The sequence below is a fragment of the Scyliorhinus torazame genome, chromosome 3 (assembly GCF_047496885.1).
Source record: "Scyliorhinus torazame isolate Kashiwa2021f chromosome 3, sScyTor2.1, whole genome shotgun sequence".
Taxonomy (NCBI): Eukaryota; Metazoa; Chordata; class Chondrichthyes; order Carcharhiniformes; family Scyliorhinidae; genus Scyliorhinus; species Scyliorhinus torazame.
Window position 1 is genome coordinate 281,845,190 of NC_092709.1, and position 17,587 is coordinate 281,862,776.

The 17,587-nt window shown below is 48.3% G+C and overlaps 1 protein-coding gene across 1 annotated transcript in view; it reads left to right on the plus strand.

The window, feature by feature from the left end:
* The window catches only part of LOC140409143 (A disintegrin and metalloproteinase with thrombospondin motifs 12-like), a 951,810-nt gene that overhangs the window by 799,167 nt on the left and 135,056 nt on the right, over positions 1-17,587 (plus strand). Inside the window, exons 21-22 of the mRNA XM_072497322.1 lie at positions 1,429-1,602; positions 1,748-1,894. Of these exons, the coding sequence (XP_072353423.1) occupies positions 1,429-1,602; positions 1,748-1,894 (321 nt within the window). The remainder of the gene's footprint in view (positions 1-1,428; positions 1,603-1,747; positions 1,895-17,587) is intronic.

A 17,587-nucleotide genomic window follows, 5' to 3' on the forward strand; every position in this document is an offset into this window, starting at 1 on the left:
CACTGTAGCTGGGTCAAAATCCTTGAACTCGCTCCCTCACAGCATTGTGGATGTACCATCACCATGTGCTGCAGTGATTCAAGGCGATGGCCCACCACCACTTTCTCAAGGGCAATTTGGGAATTGGGTAAAAATATTGCTGCCCCAGCCTGTGTGCCCATTCAAGAGTTCGATAGTTTAATCGTGCTCTTTTAAAAGTGGGAAGATGTGTGGCAGCTGCATCAAAATGCAATGTGACTTTTTAAAAAAATTATCCATTCTTGGGCCGTGGGTTTCGCTGGCTGGGACAGTATTTGTTGCCCATTCCCTATTTGCCCTTGAACTGAGCAGCTTGCTGGGTCATTTGAGAGTCAACCACATTGCTGTGGATCTGGAGTCACAGGCAGGCTAGACCAGGCAACGGCAGCAGATTTTCATCCCGAAAAGACATTAGTGAACCAGATGGGTTTTTACGACAATCAACAATAGTTTCATGGTCCTCTTTAGACTGATAATTCCAGATATTTATTGAATTCAAATTTCACTATTTGCCGCGGTAGGATTCAAACCCTTGAGCATTATCCCAGGCCTCTGGGTTACTAGTCCAGTGACAGTACTACTGTACCACTCCATCCCCAGAGTCAAAGAAAGTGGGTTCTTAAGATTGCTCTTCCTTTGACTTCAGGCCCTTTTTAATACAATCCCGTAAAGATATTCTCCACACTAGTTAAATTATCCACTAAATATATGTTAATGTGTTGTTGGCATTTGGGGGGGCATTATTATCATAGAATTTACAGTGCAGAAGGAGGCCATTCGGCCCATCGAGTCTGCACCGGCTCTTGGAAAGAGCACCCTACCCAAGGTCAACACCTCCACACCCTATCCCCATAACCCAGTAACCCCACCCAACACTAAGGGCAATTTTGGACACTAAGGGCAATTTATCATGGCCAATCCACCTAAGCTGCACATCTTTGGACTGTGGGAGGAAACCGGAGCACCCGGAGGAAACCCACGCGCACACGGGGAGGATGTACAGACTCCACACAGACAGTGACCCAAGCCGGAATCGAACATGGGGAACATTAGTTATCAAGGAACTTATTTTTTGTCTACATTCTCAAAGTTCCTTCTGGTATATACTTTACTGCAAATTAACAGACAAATCTTGCACGGTTGCTTCACAGCGCCAGGGTCCCAGGTTCGATTCCCAGCTTGGGTCACTGTGCGGAGTCTGCACGTTGTCCGCGTGTCTTCGTGGATTTCCTCCGGATACTCCGGTTTCCTCCCACAAGTCCAGAAAGACGTGCTGTTGGGTGAATTAGACTTTCCAAACATATCATGTTAATAATGTCTTTTGTAAAGGTGGCATTAAAGTAGAAGCAGCCAAACTATCCTTGTCTTCAAGACTATTTTTACTGATCATTCGTTCCCCTCTATTCACAGTGCTCAGAAAACTGCGGAGGGGGTGCAAAAGTCCGTGACATTTATTGTATGGACACTCGTGAGAAAAGACCACTGCGGCCTTTCCACTGCCAGTTCCTAGGAGGCAAACCAATCACGAGTCTCCGCTGCAATCCAAAAGCATGTGGCGACTGGCATTTGTCTGCTTGGAGCGAGGTGATGAACGAGTAGGAGGGAGATGCTCAACTTCCATCAAATTATTGCACTTTAAAAGAAACGTTGAATTTTGTGAGATTACATCATTTGATTTATTTTTAAAAGGTCTTGAATATCTCATGATTGCCTTTGCATTTGCCTTTAGTGTTCGAGGACATGTGGCGGTGGGATTCAGAAACGACTGGTTCACTGCATGGAAGACAGACAGTGCAACATGAAGGTTCAACCTCATTCCACCATGCCTTGCAATGCTCAGCCATGTACTCAATGGGTAGCTGGAACCTGGAGTGAGGCAAGTCAAATGTTCAACCCCTGGAACCTGAATTTCTGCTGCAGCTGAGGGCAACACCATTAATTCTGCATCAGAATTAAAGAGGGAGCCTCAGTAATTGAATAGTTAGGCATAATGATTATCTCGACCACGTTTTATCACCCTTCCGTTTGTATGTTGGAAGCATTTTCACCTAATCAGATGGATATTGATAAATGGGCCTTGCAATGTCAGAACACAATCAAACTAAATGTATATCGTTTGGGTTTGGTGTTTGCCGGGAGCAACACAAAATGTCTGAGTTCTTATTCGGCCCATCGTTTGTGTACATCTGAATTCTAACAATCTTTACAACAAAAAAGGATCCAAATTTTAGTGGTAACTGTAAATTTATGCCCCCCTTCCCCATATAATTAACTCACAGATCAATGGAAATAATCTCACTATTTAACTGTCTAAAATCTTTTCAAAACTAGGGAACATATTCAATTAAATCCATTTAACCTTCTCTTCTCTTGCAGGTACTATTATAGTTATTTTTAAGGCGCTTATTATCAAACCTTTATTTTTGATGACCTTCTAACGAACTTACAGGTGCGATGGAACCAAATGGGAACTATGTCCCAGAGCGAGCGCGTTTAGCCATGTTTCCCCGTGCTCGCAACTATCTAATGTGGCTCTGGATAGCCTCAGCGGGGAAAGGACACCGAGGCTGCAGTTAGTCCCATTTCCTGCACTGAGGAGCCCTACTCTACAAAACGCCTCAGTTCAGGGAGAGATTGGGACACCATTTCAAAATGGCGTTCCGATCTCTCGAGGCCCGATGCGATCCCCAAACCCCCCCCCCCTAAGTCCCAACTCACTGTGGGAGTCCCCAGGGCCCCCACAACCCCCTCACAAGCGCAGGGCACCCCCCCGGCCCGATCACTACTGGAAATGGCAGCTTGGCTCCTTAGCTGTGCCAGCCTGGCACCTTGGCAGAGCCCCTGCCAGCTGAGAGTGCCATCTGGGCTGTGCCAGGCTGGCGCCAAGATAGTACTGCCAGGTTGCTAATGCCAAGGTGGCACCAGCAGTGCCAGGCTAGCACCCTGCCCAGAAGGCATGGGGGGGCCTCCAATCCTCTGAGAGACTCCCACGAGTGCTGTTCCATCTAGTCCCCGTTTGTGGAGACCAGTACTGAACGCCCTTGATGAAGTCTCCAAGGCAAATGGGATAGATCCCAACGCCTTTGTTACCTCAGTGAACTGCATGTTAGAGCGAGACCAGCTGTCTCACTTTAATATGCAGATGTGCCAAAATGTGATCCAGCCCACAATGGGCGGACTTCACATTGCGATGTCTCGTGAGATCGCGGTGGATGTCTCGAGGCATGATGAGCCGGGTAGATTCCTGGAGCAGGCTCTCCCAGCATGACCTTCTAACGAACTTACAGGTGCGATGGAACCAAATGGGTTACTCATCATGCTGCGCCACGGCGTGCTGCTTTTCGGGCATGGTGTGACCGATAGATCACGCCCTAGATTGCAGTTTGTCTTTAACTTTTTTATAATGACATGCCTAATTATAGTCCACTGATGCCAAGCTACAGTACTGGCATCTACCCGGTGATGTGGAAAATTGCCCAGGTGCGTCCTGTACACCGGAAACAGGAGACATCCGTACCAGCCAATTACTGCCCTATCAGTCTATTCTCCAATTCTCCATCATCAGCAAAGTGATGGAAGGAGTCATCAAAAGTGCTATCAAGTGGCATTTACTCACGGACGCTCAGTTTGGGTTCCACCAGGGTCACTCAGCTCCTGACCTCATTACAGCCGTGGTTCAAACATGGACAAAAGAGCTGAATGCCAGAGGTGAGGTGAGAGTGACGCGCCTCGACATCAAGGCAGCATTTGACCGAGTATGGCATCAAGGACCCCGAGCAAAACTGGAGTAAATGAGTAAACTTGCTCAGGATATAAAAACAGCCAGTAAAAGTTTCTACAAATATATAAAACAAAAAAGAGTGGCTAAGGTAAATATTGGTCCTTTAGAGGATGAGAAGGGAGATTTAATAATGGGAGATGAGGAAATGGCTGAGGAACTGAACAGGTTTTTTGGGTCGGTCTTCACAGTGGAAGACACAAATAACATGCCAGTGACTGATGGAAATGAGGCGAAGACAGGTGAGGACCTTGAGAGGATTGTTATCACCAAGGAGGTAGTGATGGGAAAGCTAATGGGGCTAAAGGTAGATAAGTCTCTTGGCCCTGATGGAATGCATCCCAGAGTGCTAAAAGAGATGGCTAGGGAAATTGCAAATGCACTAGTGATAATTTACGAAAATTCACTTGACTCTGGGGTGGTCCCGGCGGATTGGAAATTAGCAAACGTGACACCACTGTTTAAAAAAGTAGGTATGCAGAAAGCGGTTAATTATAGGCCAGTGTGCTTAACTTTGGTAGTAGGGAAGATGCTGGAATCTATCATCAAGGAAGAAATAGCGAGGCATCTGGATGGAAATTGTCCCATTGGGCAGACGCAGCATGGGTTCATAAAGGGCAGGTCGTGCCTAACTAATTTAGTGGAATTTTTTGAGGCCATTACCAGTGCGGTGGACAACGGGGAGCCAATGGATGTGGTATATCTGGATTTCCAGAAAGCCTTTGACAAGGTACCACACAAGGTTGCTGCATAAGATAAAGATGCATGGCATTAAGGGTAAAGTAGTAGCATGGATAGAGGATTGGTTAATTAATAGAAAGCAAAGAGTGGGGATTGCAAAGAGTGGGGATTAATGGGTGTTTCTCTGGTTGGCAATCAGTAGCTAGTGGTGTCCCTCAGGGATCAGTGTTGGGCCCACAACTGTTCACAATTTACATAGATGATTTGGAGTTGGGGACCAAGGGCAATGTGTCCCAAGTTTGCAGACGACACTAAGATAAGTGGTAAAGCAAAAAGTGCAGAGGATACTGGAAGTCTGCAGAGGGATTTGGATAGGCTAAGTGAATGGGCTAGGGTCTGGCAGATGGAATACAATGTTGACAAATGTGAGGTTATCCATTTTGGTAGGAATAACAGCAAAAGGGATTATTATTTAAATGATAAAATATTAAAACATGCTGCTGTGCAGAGAGACCTGGGTGTGCTAGTGCATGAGTCGCAGAAAGTTGGTTTTCAGGTGCAACAGGTGATTAAGAAGGCAAATGGAATTTTGTCCTTCATTGCTAGAGGGATGGAGTTTAAGACTAGGGAGGTTATGCTGCAATTGTAAGGTGTAAGTGAGGCCACACCTGGAGTATTGTGTTCAGTTTTAGTCTCCTTACTTGAGAAAGGACATACTAGCACTGGAGGGTGTGCAGAGGAGATTCATTAGGTTAATCCCAGAGCTGAAGGGGTTGGATTACGAGGAGAGGTTGAGTAGACTGGGACTATACTCATTGGAATTTAGAAGGATGAGAGGGGATCTTGTAGAAACATATAAGATTATGAAGGGAATAGATAGGATAGATGCGGGCAGGTTGTTTCCACTGGCGGGTGAAAGCAGAACTAGGGCATAGGCTCAAAATAAGGGGAAGTAGATTTAGGACTGGGTTTAGGAGGAACTTCTTCACCCAAAGAGTTGTGAATCAATGGAATTCCTTGCCCAGTGAAGCAGTAGAGGCTCCTTCATTAAGTGTTTTTAAGATGAAGATAGATAGTTTTTTGAAGAATAAAGGGATTAAGGGTTATGGTGTTCGGGCCGGAAAGTGGAGCTGAGTCCACAAAAGATCAGCCATGATCTCATTGAATGGTGGAGCAGGCTCGAGGGGCCAGATGGCCTAGTCCTGCTCCTAGTTCTTATGTTCTTATGTTCAGATGAGATGTTATAGAAACATATAAGATTATGAAGGGAATAGATAGGATAAATGCGGGCAGGTTGTTTCCACTGGCGGGTGAAAGCAGAACTAGGGGGCATAGACTCAAAATAAGGGGAAGTAGATTTAGGACTGAGTTTAGGAGGAACTATTTCACCCAAAGGGTTGTGAATCTATGGAATTCTTTGCCCAGTGAAGCAGTAGAGGCTCCTTCATTAAATGTTTTTAAGATAAAGATAGATAGATTTTTGAACAATTAAGGGTTATGGTGTTCGGGCCGGAAAGTGGAGCTGAGTCCACAAAAGATCAGCCATGATCTCATTGAATGGTGGAGCAGGCTCGAGGGGCCAGATGGCCTACTCCTGCTTCTAGTTCTTATGAATCAGGGCGAAAGCTCTCGCTGGTTGGAGTCATACCTGACACAAAGGAAAATATTTGTGGTGGTTGGAGGTCAATCATCTCAACTCCAGGACATCACTGCAGAAGTTCCTCATGGTAGTGTCATAGGCCCAAGCATCTTCAGCTGCTTCATCAATGACCTCCCTTCCATCATAAGGTCAGAAGTGGGGATGTTTGCGGATGACAGCACCATTCACAACTCCTCAGAGAATGAAGCAGTCCGTGTCCAAATGCAGCAACACCTGGACAATATCCAGCTTGGGCTGACAAGTGGTAAGTTATATTTGTGCCACACAAGTGTCAGGCAATGACCACCTCTTACAAGAGACGATCTAACCATCGCCCCTTGACATTCCAATGGCATTACCATCGCTGAATCCTCCAGAGTCAATATCCTGGGGGTTACCATTGATCAGAAACTGAACTGGACTAGACACATTCATCCCCTGGCTACCACGGCAGGTCAAAGGCTAGAAAGGGTAACTCATCTCCTGACGCTCCAAAGTCTGTCAACCATCTACAAGGCACAAGTCAGGAGTGTAATGGAACGCTCTCCACTCATCTGGATGGGTGCAGCTCCAGCAACCCTCAAGGATCTCAACACCATCCAGGACAAAGCAGCCCGCTTGATAGCTCCTCCTTCCACAAACATTCAAACCCTCCATCACCAACGAACAGTGGCAGCCATGTGTACCATATACAAAGTGCACTCCAGTAACTCTCCAAGGTTCCTTTGACAGCACCTTCCAAACCACGACCACTACCATCTGGAAGGACAAAAGCAGCAGATACCTGGTAATGCCACCACCTGGAGGTTCCTCTCCAAGTCCCTCACCACCCTGACTTGGAAATATATCGCTGTTCCTTCACTGTCGCTGGGAGAATATCCTGGAACTCCCCCTCGCACCCTCCACCCCCCCCCCCCGTTCCCCTCAACAACTGAAGGACTGCAGCACTTGAAGAAGGCGTCTCAACATCACTTTCTGAAGAGCAACTAGGGATGGGCAATAACCAGCGATGCCCACATCCCATAAATTAATTTTTAAAAAGACCAGCATTGTAAATAGATCGGCCGTCACTTTGTTTTTACATCAGATGACTCAACGTACAAAATCCAGATCATTTTCACCTTTTTATCGCCTTCACAAATCTGTGTTTATATACCACCCTTCATCTCTGTGCTCCTCCTCTCAGATGAGAGTTTTCACAGTTTTAAAAAAAAATCCATTCTCAGGAGATGGGCATCACGAGCACGTTCAGTGTGGGCATGTCGTGACGGGGCTGCTTGGAGTCTCGGGTACAGGCCGGGGGGGAGCGGGGTGGAGGTGGTTGTTCAGGTGGTCACTGATCCTTAAGAAAAGGGTGCCCCCAGGGAGAAAGGGGCTTCTGATACAGACCTTCTCCCCCCCGCCCCACTCTCCCCCAACTCTTTCCATTCAACATCTAACTTGCTTTATTTTCAGCTTTCTCCCACGAATCTTCAATTCACTGCCAGCCGAAAAATTGAGGCTGGACAGGAAACGGGCCCTGAGTGGCCATTAATTGGATATTTAAGGGCCTCAAAAAGGCAAGGGTGAGTTTCGCTAACAAGGTCTTGCCTGCCTATTCTCAGCCTTTTAGCAAAGATGAGCATGGTGCCTGGATCTGGTATGTCTCTCTTGTGGGGATAATGAATTGGATTCAATTTGAATTGGTTTTTGGAGCAGGCAAGGAGCTGGATTAGGAGTTTGCCCCTGTCCACACTCTGAGCTCTGACTCTGTAACTCTGCTGAAGTGATTAAAAAAAAATTTTTTTTAAATAGCTGACAGGCCGGAGGGAATCCCTGCAATTTCATGCTCCACGATGCGGCGGAGAATTCTCCGACCCGCCGGGGGGGGTCGGAGAATCGGCATGGTGCCGTGCGAGTTGCACCCCGACACCAGGACGCAACTCACTGCAATCGGCGCCGGCGTGGTAGGCGCACCACCGGTCAGGGTATGCGCCGACTCTCCGGACCGAGCAGCTGTCAGCAAAAAGCCGAGTTTTTATTCCGTTTTTATTCCGGCGTCAGCACTCATCCACCCATTGGGAAAATCCCACCCTGGTGTCTGCGAAAAACCGGATCGGCGGCAGGCAGATCAGATCGCGATGCTCTGGCTCCCCGCTGGCGGCAAGGTCGAGGTTCACGCTCATGCGCCAGTGGGAGGAAGGATGCTAATGGATGCAAATGGATCCTAATGACCCTTTTACATCCACTTAATGGCCTGGCACAAGAGTCTCCAGGCCCTTCTCCGGTCCTCTGGGGATTACAACAGATATTACCAAACGTGAAACTGGTATGGCGGTCCTCGCAATGGGCCAGGAGGGTAACTCCCGATAGGAGTTTCAAAGTCCATCCGAGGAACACTTTTCCCTACCCCCCACAATGCATGACCTGCCCACCGACCCCTACCAGACCCTCCCCTCCTGCTCAGCGCCGCTTAAATTGGGAAACCCCCCCCCCCAGGGACTCCCTAACTGAAGGGACTCCCTCCCACAGGCCCAGTCTGGAAGCTAGAGAACAGCCCAGACAAGTGCAGTGAAAAGAATTACAGTTGTTCCGCAGATCTAATTGCTGTCTCCCACCTTTACCCTGTTGAAGGTCTACTTCCCAATGACTGAAACCGCAGCTCCCATGTCTAGTTCTATGCCCATAACTTATACAGTCATTTTGATGTGGGCCACTGGGAGTGCTTCAATACAATTCACCTGCATGCACTCCTCCTCTGGCTGGTCCAGGTGGAATTGTGAGCCCTCGGTTGGCGTCTACCTCTGTGCCAGGGTTGCTGGCTGACCCGTGACTTGCGCTCCCTGCAACTCCAGCATCCACATACCCCACAACGCCCGGCTAGCAACTTTCTCTGAGTAGTTATGTTATTTACACCGCAGACCAAACATTCGTGCAGCATTTCGGAAAAGGAAGTCCCGTGTTCACAAAATGCGTCTAGTTTTCAAAGCCTTGTGAAAAACTCGAGTACAGACTCTCCAGGGATTTCCTCTGCTGTATTAAAATGGTACTGCTGTGCTATATCGGATGGTCTAGGGTCACCAATTGTTCGAAATTTTAGTGTCTGGTGCCACTGGATATATAAGGCTTCTTATCACTCACCAGTATGAGCTCTGCAGGAAGTCAGCAATATTACTGTCTGTCGATGAACATCTGTGATATTGTTCGCCTGGATAAAGCAATGCATGTGTTCCACGTACTGTTTCCAATTCGTTAAGCTCGCGCCGAATCTCCCAAACAAAGGCATATTTGTAAACTAAACCTCTCCAACCTTAGTCCAGCAGTGAAAGGGAGGTGACATTGTAGCAGTGTCAACAGAAATCCAGTTTTATCCTCATCGCCAGTTGTGTAGGCCACAGACAAGTCCGAACCAAGATAGTCAAAAGAAAACTTGGCTTATTGCAACGCAATTATATTTACAATGTACATCAGATCCCAGCTGGGTCTGTGTCGTCGGTTCCATTTACACAGATCTTAATCGTGATTGTCCTCCAGCTCCTGGCCCCCTTAGCGGGGAAGTTCGAATTCGGCAGGAATGGTGGGGAGACGGATTTCTCCAACCCCATAGGTCTCATGCAGTATATAACACCTTCCCTTATATCGATGCCCTGTGCTTTATTCCAAAACATACGACTTCATATCTCTTAATATCCAATTACATCAAACACCTAGCTGCCCTAACCTCCCATGATCTAACAGGCAATAGACATTCTGGTCTTTGCTAATATTAGGTAATTGTGAAGTATTTGGGATGGCAATCAGCAAAGTGTTACTTCCACTGTCTGCTTATCATTGTTAATGAATTCAGGGTTATCATTAAAACCCAATTCAAATTGAGGCAGCTCTACAGGAGGTAGCCTTGCACAGCTTCAAGTTCACACTGCTGACAGTTTAATTGGGGACTTATAAAACTCAAAAAACTATTTTCATGCATATTGAATATTTTGCCCATGTGGCTATTAAACTATCAATTGGTGCATTTAAGAGGGATTGAACACCTGAAGAAGCTAACGGCAAACGAAACAGAAGGGAATGGAAATGGAGTACATAATGAGATAACACTAGTACTGGTACTGGGTGGTCGAATGTCCATAAGAAATAGGAGCATGAGTCGGTCATTTTTTCCTGCCTTCCCTTCATAACACTTGATTCCCTCGTTAATCAAAAATCTGTCCAACTCAGCCCTGAATATATTACTCAGCCTCCACTGCGTGCCAGAAAAGAGGATTTAAAGACAAGCAACCCTCTGAGAGGAACAGTTCCCCCTCATCTCCATCTTAAGTGGAGGACCCATTACTTTAAAATTATGTCCCCTAGTTCTCGATGCACCCTAGAGGGTAAACATCCTCTCAGCATATACACTGCTCAACTTTTCTTCATAAGGCAACCCCTTGATCTGAGGAGTCGTACTATTGAACCTTCTCTCAACTGCATTCTATGTAAAAAGATCCTTCCATGAAGTAAGGGGACCAAAACTATACAATGTACTTTTAAATAATTCATTCACCGGATGTGGGTGTCGCTGGCTAGGTCAACAATTATTGCACATTCCTAGTTGGCGTTGAGAAGGTGGTGATGAGCGGCCTGAATGAACGGCTGCAGTCCAGATGGTGTAGGTACACCCACATTGCTACTAGGGAGGGATTTCCAGGATTTTGACGCAGCCACAGTGAAGGGATGCTGTTTATTTCCAAGTTAGAACAGCAAGTGGGGTTCCCAGGTGTTTGCTGTCCTTGTCGTTTCAGATGGTAGTGGTCGCTGGTTTGGAAGGTACTGTCTAAACAACTTCGGTGAGTTTCTTCAGTGCATCTTGTAGAGGGTACACATTGCTGCTTCTGTTCATCGTGGTGGAAGCAGTGAATATTTGTAAAAGTGGGCACCAATCAAGACGTCTACTTTGTCCTGAATGGTGTTGAGCTTCTTGAGTGTTGTTGGTGCTGCACTCATAGATCATAGAATTGTAGCCACCTGAGTTGGCCAAGTCCCGATTTAAAATGGAGAACAGCAAAGGCTGAAGGGAAATTCAGCCAACACAGGCAGAAACCAGCAGGTGCAGGTTTACTGTGTATTAAACTCTGCAAAAGCCCAGACAGCATCGATACCAGCAGCCATCTGCATAATAATGTAGCAGCCATATTAATACGCGATCCCCGGGAACAATCGCAACATTTGGGACAAACAAAGCTAAGCCAGACTCCCCGGCGCCAGCAGGAGCCAACACAAAAGAGGTCAACGGACACCTCAAGACCGCCCATCGATCAGGGAACCGCTCCAGTATTGGAGAAATCGAACCAAGCGATTGGATCGAAGTCAAATCACCTAGAACCAGGTACAGGGTCCGCCCTGAAGGGCGGGAAACCCCTGGGGACTATAAACGTTAAGCCCCAAGTTCAAATAGTTCTTCTTGACCGGGTCACCCAGCAATGCGAACCAACCTTGACCATGATCGGTTCAACTGCCGCCGGTATCCAGTACGTCTTAGCACTCCTAGCTACCAATCCGTACCAACTTCGAATCCCGCAGACTCCGAACCCGAACGAAAGGCCATTTGTTACCCTGACCTGGTGGGCCAGTCCGAAGTCAAGTATAGGCCTGTTAGTTGTAGAAGTAGCTTAGAAGTAGAATTTGTGCATGAGTAGCGATTACTGTGTATAATAAATGTGCTTTGACTTGAATCTTACTAATCGATGTATTGAGTTATTGATCATTACTTGAACCTCGTGGCGGTATCATAAAGATACCTGGCGACTCGAGAGCAAAGGTTATAAAACAGAGCCAATTGAACCAACCAAAAGTTAGCAACAGACTTTACAATGCAGAAGGAGGCCATTCGGCCCATCGAGTCTGCACCGGCTCTTGGAAAGAGCACCCTATCCAAGGTCCACACCTCCACCCTATCCCCATAACCCAGTAACCCCACCCAACACTAAGGGCAATTTTGGACACTATGGGCAATTTAGCATGGCCAATCCACCTAACCCGCACATCTTTGGACTGTGGGAGGAAACTAGAGCACCCGGAGGAAACCCACGCATACACGGGGAGAATGTGCAGACTCCGCACAGACAGTGACCCAAGCCAGGAATCGAACCTGGGACCCTGGAGCTGTGAAGCAATTGTGCTATCCACAATGCTACCGTGCTGCCCTCATCCAGGCAAGTGGAGAGTATTCCATTACACTTCTTTTTATCAACAACAAATTTGGTGATAGTCATCCAAGTAATTAATATATACCATAAATAGTTGAGGCCCCAGCACTTTACTTGTTACAGTTCGCCAACTTGAAATTGATCCATTTTTCCCTTGAAATAAGCAAAATATTGCAGATGCTGGAATCTGAAACAATAACAGAGGATGCTGGAAAAACTCAGCAGGTCTGGCAGCGTCCACCAGGAGAGAAACAGCGTTAATGGGGTGATTTTCTGGCTGTGGTGCACGCGGGGCAAATCCCATTGTGTCAGCAAAAAAGCGGGTGAGCCCTGAAATGGGATTTGCGCCAGGTGCCAAATAGTTCACAATGTACCCGGGCCCTCCCAGTAAATGTAATCTGTTTCATGCCCTTACTATGCAGGATTCAGGGGAGTTTGCTGTATCAATATGTAGAAAGCCCAAGAGGTGGAGCAGTACTGGATCTGGTTCTGGGGAACCAAGCCAGACACAAGTGTTCAATGGGGGAGCATTTCAGTGATAGCGACCACGACACGGTACTGTTCAAGTTTGTAATGGACAAGGAAATATATGAATAGGATGGGAATAGAAGGATACGGACCCAGGAAGTGTAGAAGATTGTAGTTTAGTCGGGCAGTATGGTCGGCACGGGCTTGGAGGGCCGAAGGGCCTGTTCCTGTGCTGTACATTTCTTTGTTCTTTGTTCTTTGTAAAAGATGACCTGCAAAAGATTGGTTTTGGATTGGAGGAAAGCAGATTTTATAAAAATAAGGCAGGATCTGGCCAAAGTTGCTCTTTGTGGAAAAATCTACAGCAGAGCAGTGGAGGGCATTCAAAAAGGAAATGGGGAGAGTATAGGTCCAACATGTTCACTATAGGGGGAAATGTAGGAATTCTGGACATCTAGGACCATCCAGGACAGGATGCGGTGGAAGAGAGTGGCTTTTAGCAAGTGCAAAGGGGGAAATTCAACTGCAACTCGAGAGGAATATAGAAAGTTCAAGAAGGAATTTAAGAAAGCAATTAGAAGAGCAAAAGACCATGAAAAAGACGTGTGAATAAGATGAGGGAGAACTCCAAGATGTATAAATACATTGAGGAGAAGAGGTTAAGTAGGAAAAGAGTAGGCCCATTAAATACCAAGGGAGAAATCGGTCTGTAAAGCCACAGGACACTGGTAGGGTATTAAATTAATACTTAACATCGGTCTTCACTCAGGAAGAGGACGTAGGTACAGAATTCAGTAAATGGGTCTGTGAGGACTTTGAGCAATTTGACATAGGAAGTGAGGAGGTACAGGTGGCTTTGACGAGCTTTAAAATAGACAAGACCCCAAGTCCGGACGTGTTGCATCCCAGGCTGCAGTGGGAGGCGAGGCAGGAAATTGCAGGGGCTCTGATGCAAGTTTTATTCCTCTCTGGCCATGGGGAAAGTGGATGAGGGAAGTGCAGTTGATGTAGTTTATATGGATTTTAGCATTGAATCTACACTGGCCCCTGAAAGAGCACCCTACCTAAGCCCACACCTCCACCCTATCCCCGTAATCCAGCAATCCCACGTAACATTTGGACAGTATGGAGCAATTTAGCGTGACCAATCCACCTAACTCCCACATCTTTGGACTGTGGGAGGAAACCGGAGCAACTGGAGGAAACCCACGCAGATGCGGGGAGAACGTGTAGACTCCGCACAGACAGTGACCCAAGCCAGGCATCGAACCTGGGTCTCTGGCGCTGTGAAGCAACAGTGTTAATCACTGTGCTATCATGCTGCCCCAATGATATGGCACAAGTAATGGTATGTGGGATTAGAGTAAAATATGGTGCAGTTATTGTCGGTGCAGACTTGATGGGCCAATTCACATTTTTCTGTACTGTACAACTCTATGGGTGCGATTCTCTGGAAAGATTTCCAAATGTGGTAGCGAACGGGAACTGCTGTAAGCTTCACGATGCTTGGCCCAGCGAGGCCAGCAACGCTATTCAAAGTAAATTAGTCCACTTAACAAGGTCCCATGGAGCTTATTGCCGCAAATGAAGGCTCGCCAGCCGATTCACAGGCGTCGCTCTCAATAGCCCCCCGCTAACAAGGTCGAGCAGCACTTGCTCAGCCAACCCAGCCATGTCACAACAATGGTGTCCAGTAGATCGGCCCCAAGATTTGGGGATGCAGATCTGGGGGGGCCAAGAGAGATGTCCTGTTCGCCCGAGGATCCCGGAGGGTCAGCCACAGGACAGCCAGCACTGCCTAGAACGAGGTGTGGCAATGACTGTGAGCACCAGCAGTATGACCAGGCGGAAAGATCTCCATTGCTGGAAAAAGGTCAACGACCTGCACTGGGCAGCCCTCCCCCCGAAACTTTTCCACTCCAACGCATCCACCCTCCCAACTCTCCATGCGACCCCAACCCTCGCTCTATCCCCTCTCCCTTCAGCATCCTCAACCCTCTCTTCATCCCTCTCCCTACAACCCCCCAACCTGCCCATCAACCCCCCCTCTTCCTTCAACCCCCCCAACCCTTCCTTCACACACCCTTTCCCACCAATATTAACCATGCATGTGGCTAACAATGCCCTCTCTGTGTCTCCTCAGGAAAAGCTCTCCCACAATTGCCAGAAGAGGACCCAGACTGGTGGTGGGGTGCCAGACAAAAGAATCCTTCGAGGTGACTGGGGTGACCGAGGTCAGGGTGGTCACTAACGCGGAGTCTGGCGGACGCCGCAGAGGTGTGGCACCACCGGGCTCCACCTGAAGGTCCTGTCAAACATGAGTTATTGCCATACTGACAGACCCATCCCTCCCACTGACCCACTATCCATTCTGCCGCATGTCCTCCAGCCAATGGTGCCGGCCCATCCCGGGTGGCACTCTCTCCTGACTCCGAGGAGAACACCTCAGAGGAAGACGCAATCGAGGCGTCGCAGCTGTCATCCCCACCCTCCACCAACGCAGATGCACACACCTCAGTGGAAATGTTAGTGGCCACAATATAGTGAGCACCACACAGATGCTGATGCATATCAGGTGGAGGCAGGAACTGCATGGAGAGACAGCAGTCGGAGGTTTATTGGATCCCAGGACTCAGCTGGGTCCCAGCCTGATGCTGAGCCTATGGAAGAGATATTCCCGGAGATGATGGAGATGATAGGGAGCAGTCAGGACATTCAGAGGGGGATGCCGGCGACACTCCAGCAGATCCATGGCCGATTGGAGTCCCAGAGGCTATGGGCGCAGAAGATGTCACTGGCAATGCGTGGCACCGAGGCAAATACTGCTAGGGTGGCGACCGCAGTGGAAAGCCTGGTGCATGACGTCGCCACCATTAGTGAAGGTGTGCAAGGCATCACACAGTCGGTGATGGCAATGACTAAGGGTCTCGACATAATGTCCGACTCGCTGGGCATGTGACCCAGAACCAGGCTGACCTTGATGAGATGTAGCGGGACATGTCCAACTCTCATATGGGAATGACCGAGGCACTGCAGAGCTTGTCCCAGTCGCAGGTAGGCATTGCCGAGGTGCTACAGAGCAATCCCAACCACTGAGGAGCATCGCTGACCGAGGGCGTCGACACGATGCTGCAGACCATCGTGAGCTGCCAAGGCTCAAACCAGCTGCCCCTCTGTCCCGAGATGAGCCCCAGGGCTCTAAGGGCAGTGACCGGGAGGAGAGGATGCTGGGTGGCAACACTGACCGTCCCATGGAGTGGCGACAATGGCTACCACCTCCCCCGAGTTCCATCCCTCTGATGAGGTCGCGTCTCACAGTCAGCATCCGGAACAGGGCGGCATGGCTGTGCATGTTCCGCCGGCAAGTGAGTCGGGTCCCTCCGGCCCCAGAGCCCTGAGAGAATGCCTGCCAGGAACATCGAAGGCCATGGGACGAGGTAAGCAGCTGCATGCCTCCTCCTCAGATGTACATTCTGGGAACACACCCAGATGTAGTGGTAGAGCTAGGAAGGCAAAGCACATCGAGGATCACTGAGGGCACCGGGGAGGGGGGAGAGCATGGGGGAGTGGGGGGCGGGGGAGGAGTTAGGTATGGGGTGAGGGGTGCGTGGCCTATTGCTGGTATGAAGGGGAATCTATTGTGTTCGTCCGAGATCGGGGCTTTTAGACACTGCGCTCCGATCTCAGAGGAGCCGGCCCTGGCCTGGTCATCTGTCTTTTGTTCTGAAAATTGCTAATTTTTGTTGCAGTTTCTACATTCTCCCTCCTTTCTGTTCTGACGAAGAGTCTATGGACTCAAAACATTGGGCGGGACATTGGGCACAAATCCCATGATGGCTGCTAAATCTCACAAAAGGCTAAAAATGGGATTTATGCTGACAGAATTTTGGAGTGTGGAAATCCCTAGCCCTCCCCAATGACGTGAGCAGGTGCACATCCATGAAGGGTTTGAACCTGATTTGTACGAATTTGTATCCAGTCTAATATACTTAATATGGTTACGTTGCATCTTCAGCCCTCTGAATCTTCCCACCCATCAGGCATGAAGTCAAGTAAGCACCACTGTCCCCACTGGGCACCAGGTATCTGAGGGTTTAGAGCCTTTTGGCCAGGGCAAGAGGTGGGCAGAGGGGGAGTGGGGTCGGGGGTTTCCAGGATAGGAGTTGCAGCTGGTGTGGGTGATCTTGAAGTCTGCAGCTCATGTTGCTAAAGGTTCTTGGACTGCTATGTTAGTCTGATGTCTGTGACTTGGGGGGTACGGGGCGGCTGCAGGGTGGGGTGTGATGACAATTAAGGAGGTGGGCCTAATGGGTTGGGTGGATGTGATCCCGAAAGAGATGCCTCCCACTTCATCGAGTCGGACCAGCATGTTGTGAGCCCTCTGAAAACAGGGGATGAAGGTTGCAGAGATCTTACTCATCAGGGTGTTGGGCTGGGGCGTCTTTGAGTGTTTGAGTGCCTGCTGCCCAGTCAATGCAGGAGGTGATGATGACTTGCGGTAAGGAATGGTCTGAGATGATCCTGAGCTATTGCTTTTGTCTGATTCCTGTCTGCCTGACTCCCGGACTCATGTCAGAATGAGGTTTGGCCCTACATTCCTTTGTCCCTTTACTCCAGAGAGGGATTAGGGTTTATGGTCTTGGGTTCACTGATTCATGCCTGAGTCTATTACTGTGAATGGTACATTCTCAATGAGTAGGCTTAGGCCTAACTGTCTGCTTGAAATTGAGGGCCAGTGAGGATTTGGATTTGGATTTGTTTAATGTCACATGTACCGAGGTACAGTGAAAAGTATTTTTCTGCGAGCAGCTCAAACAGATCATTTAGTACATGAAA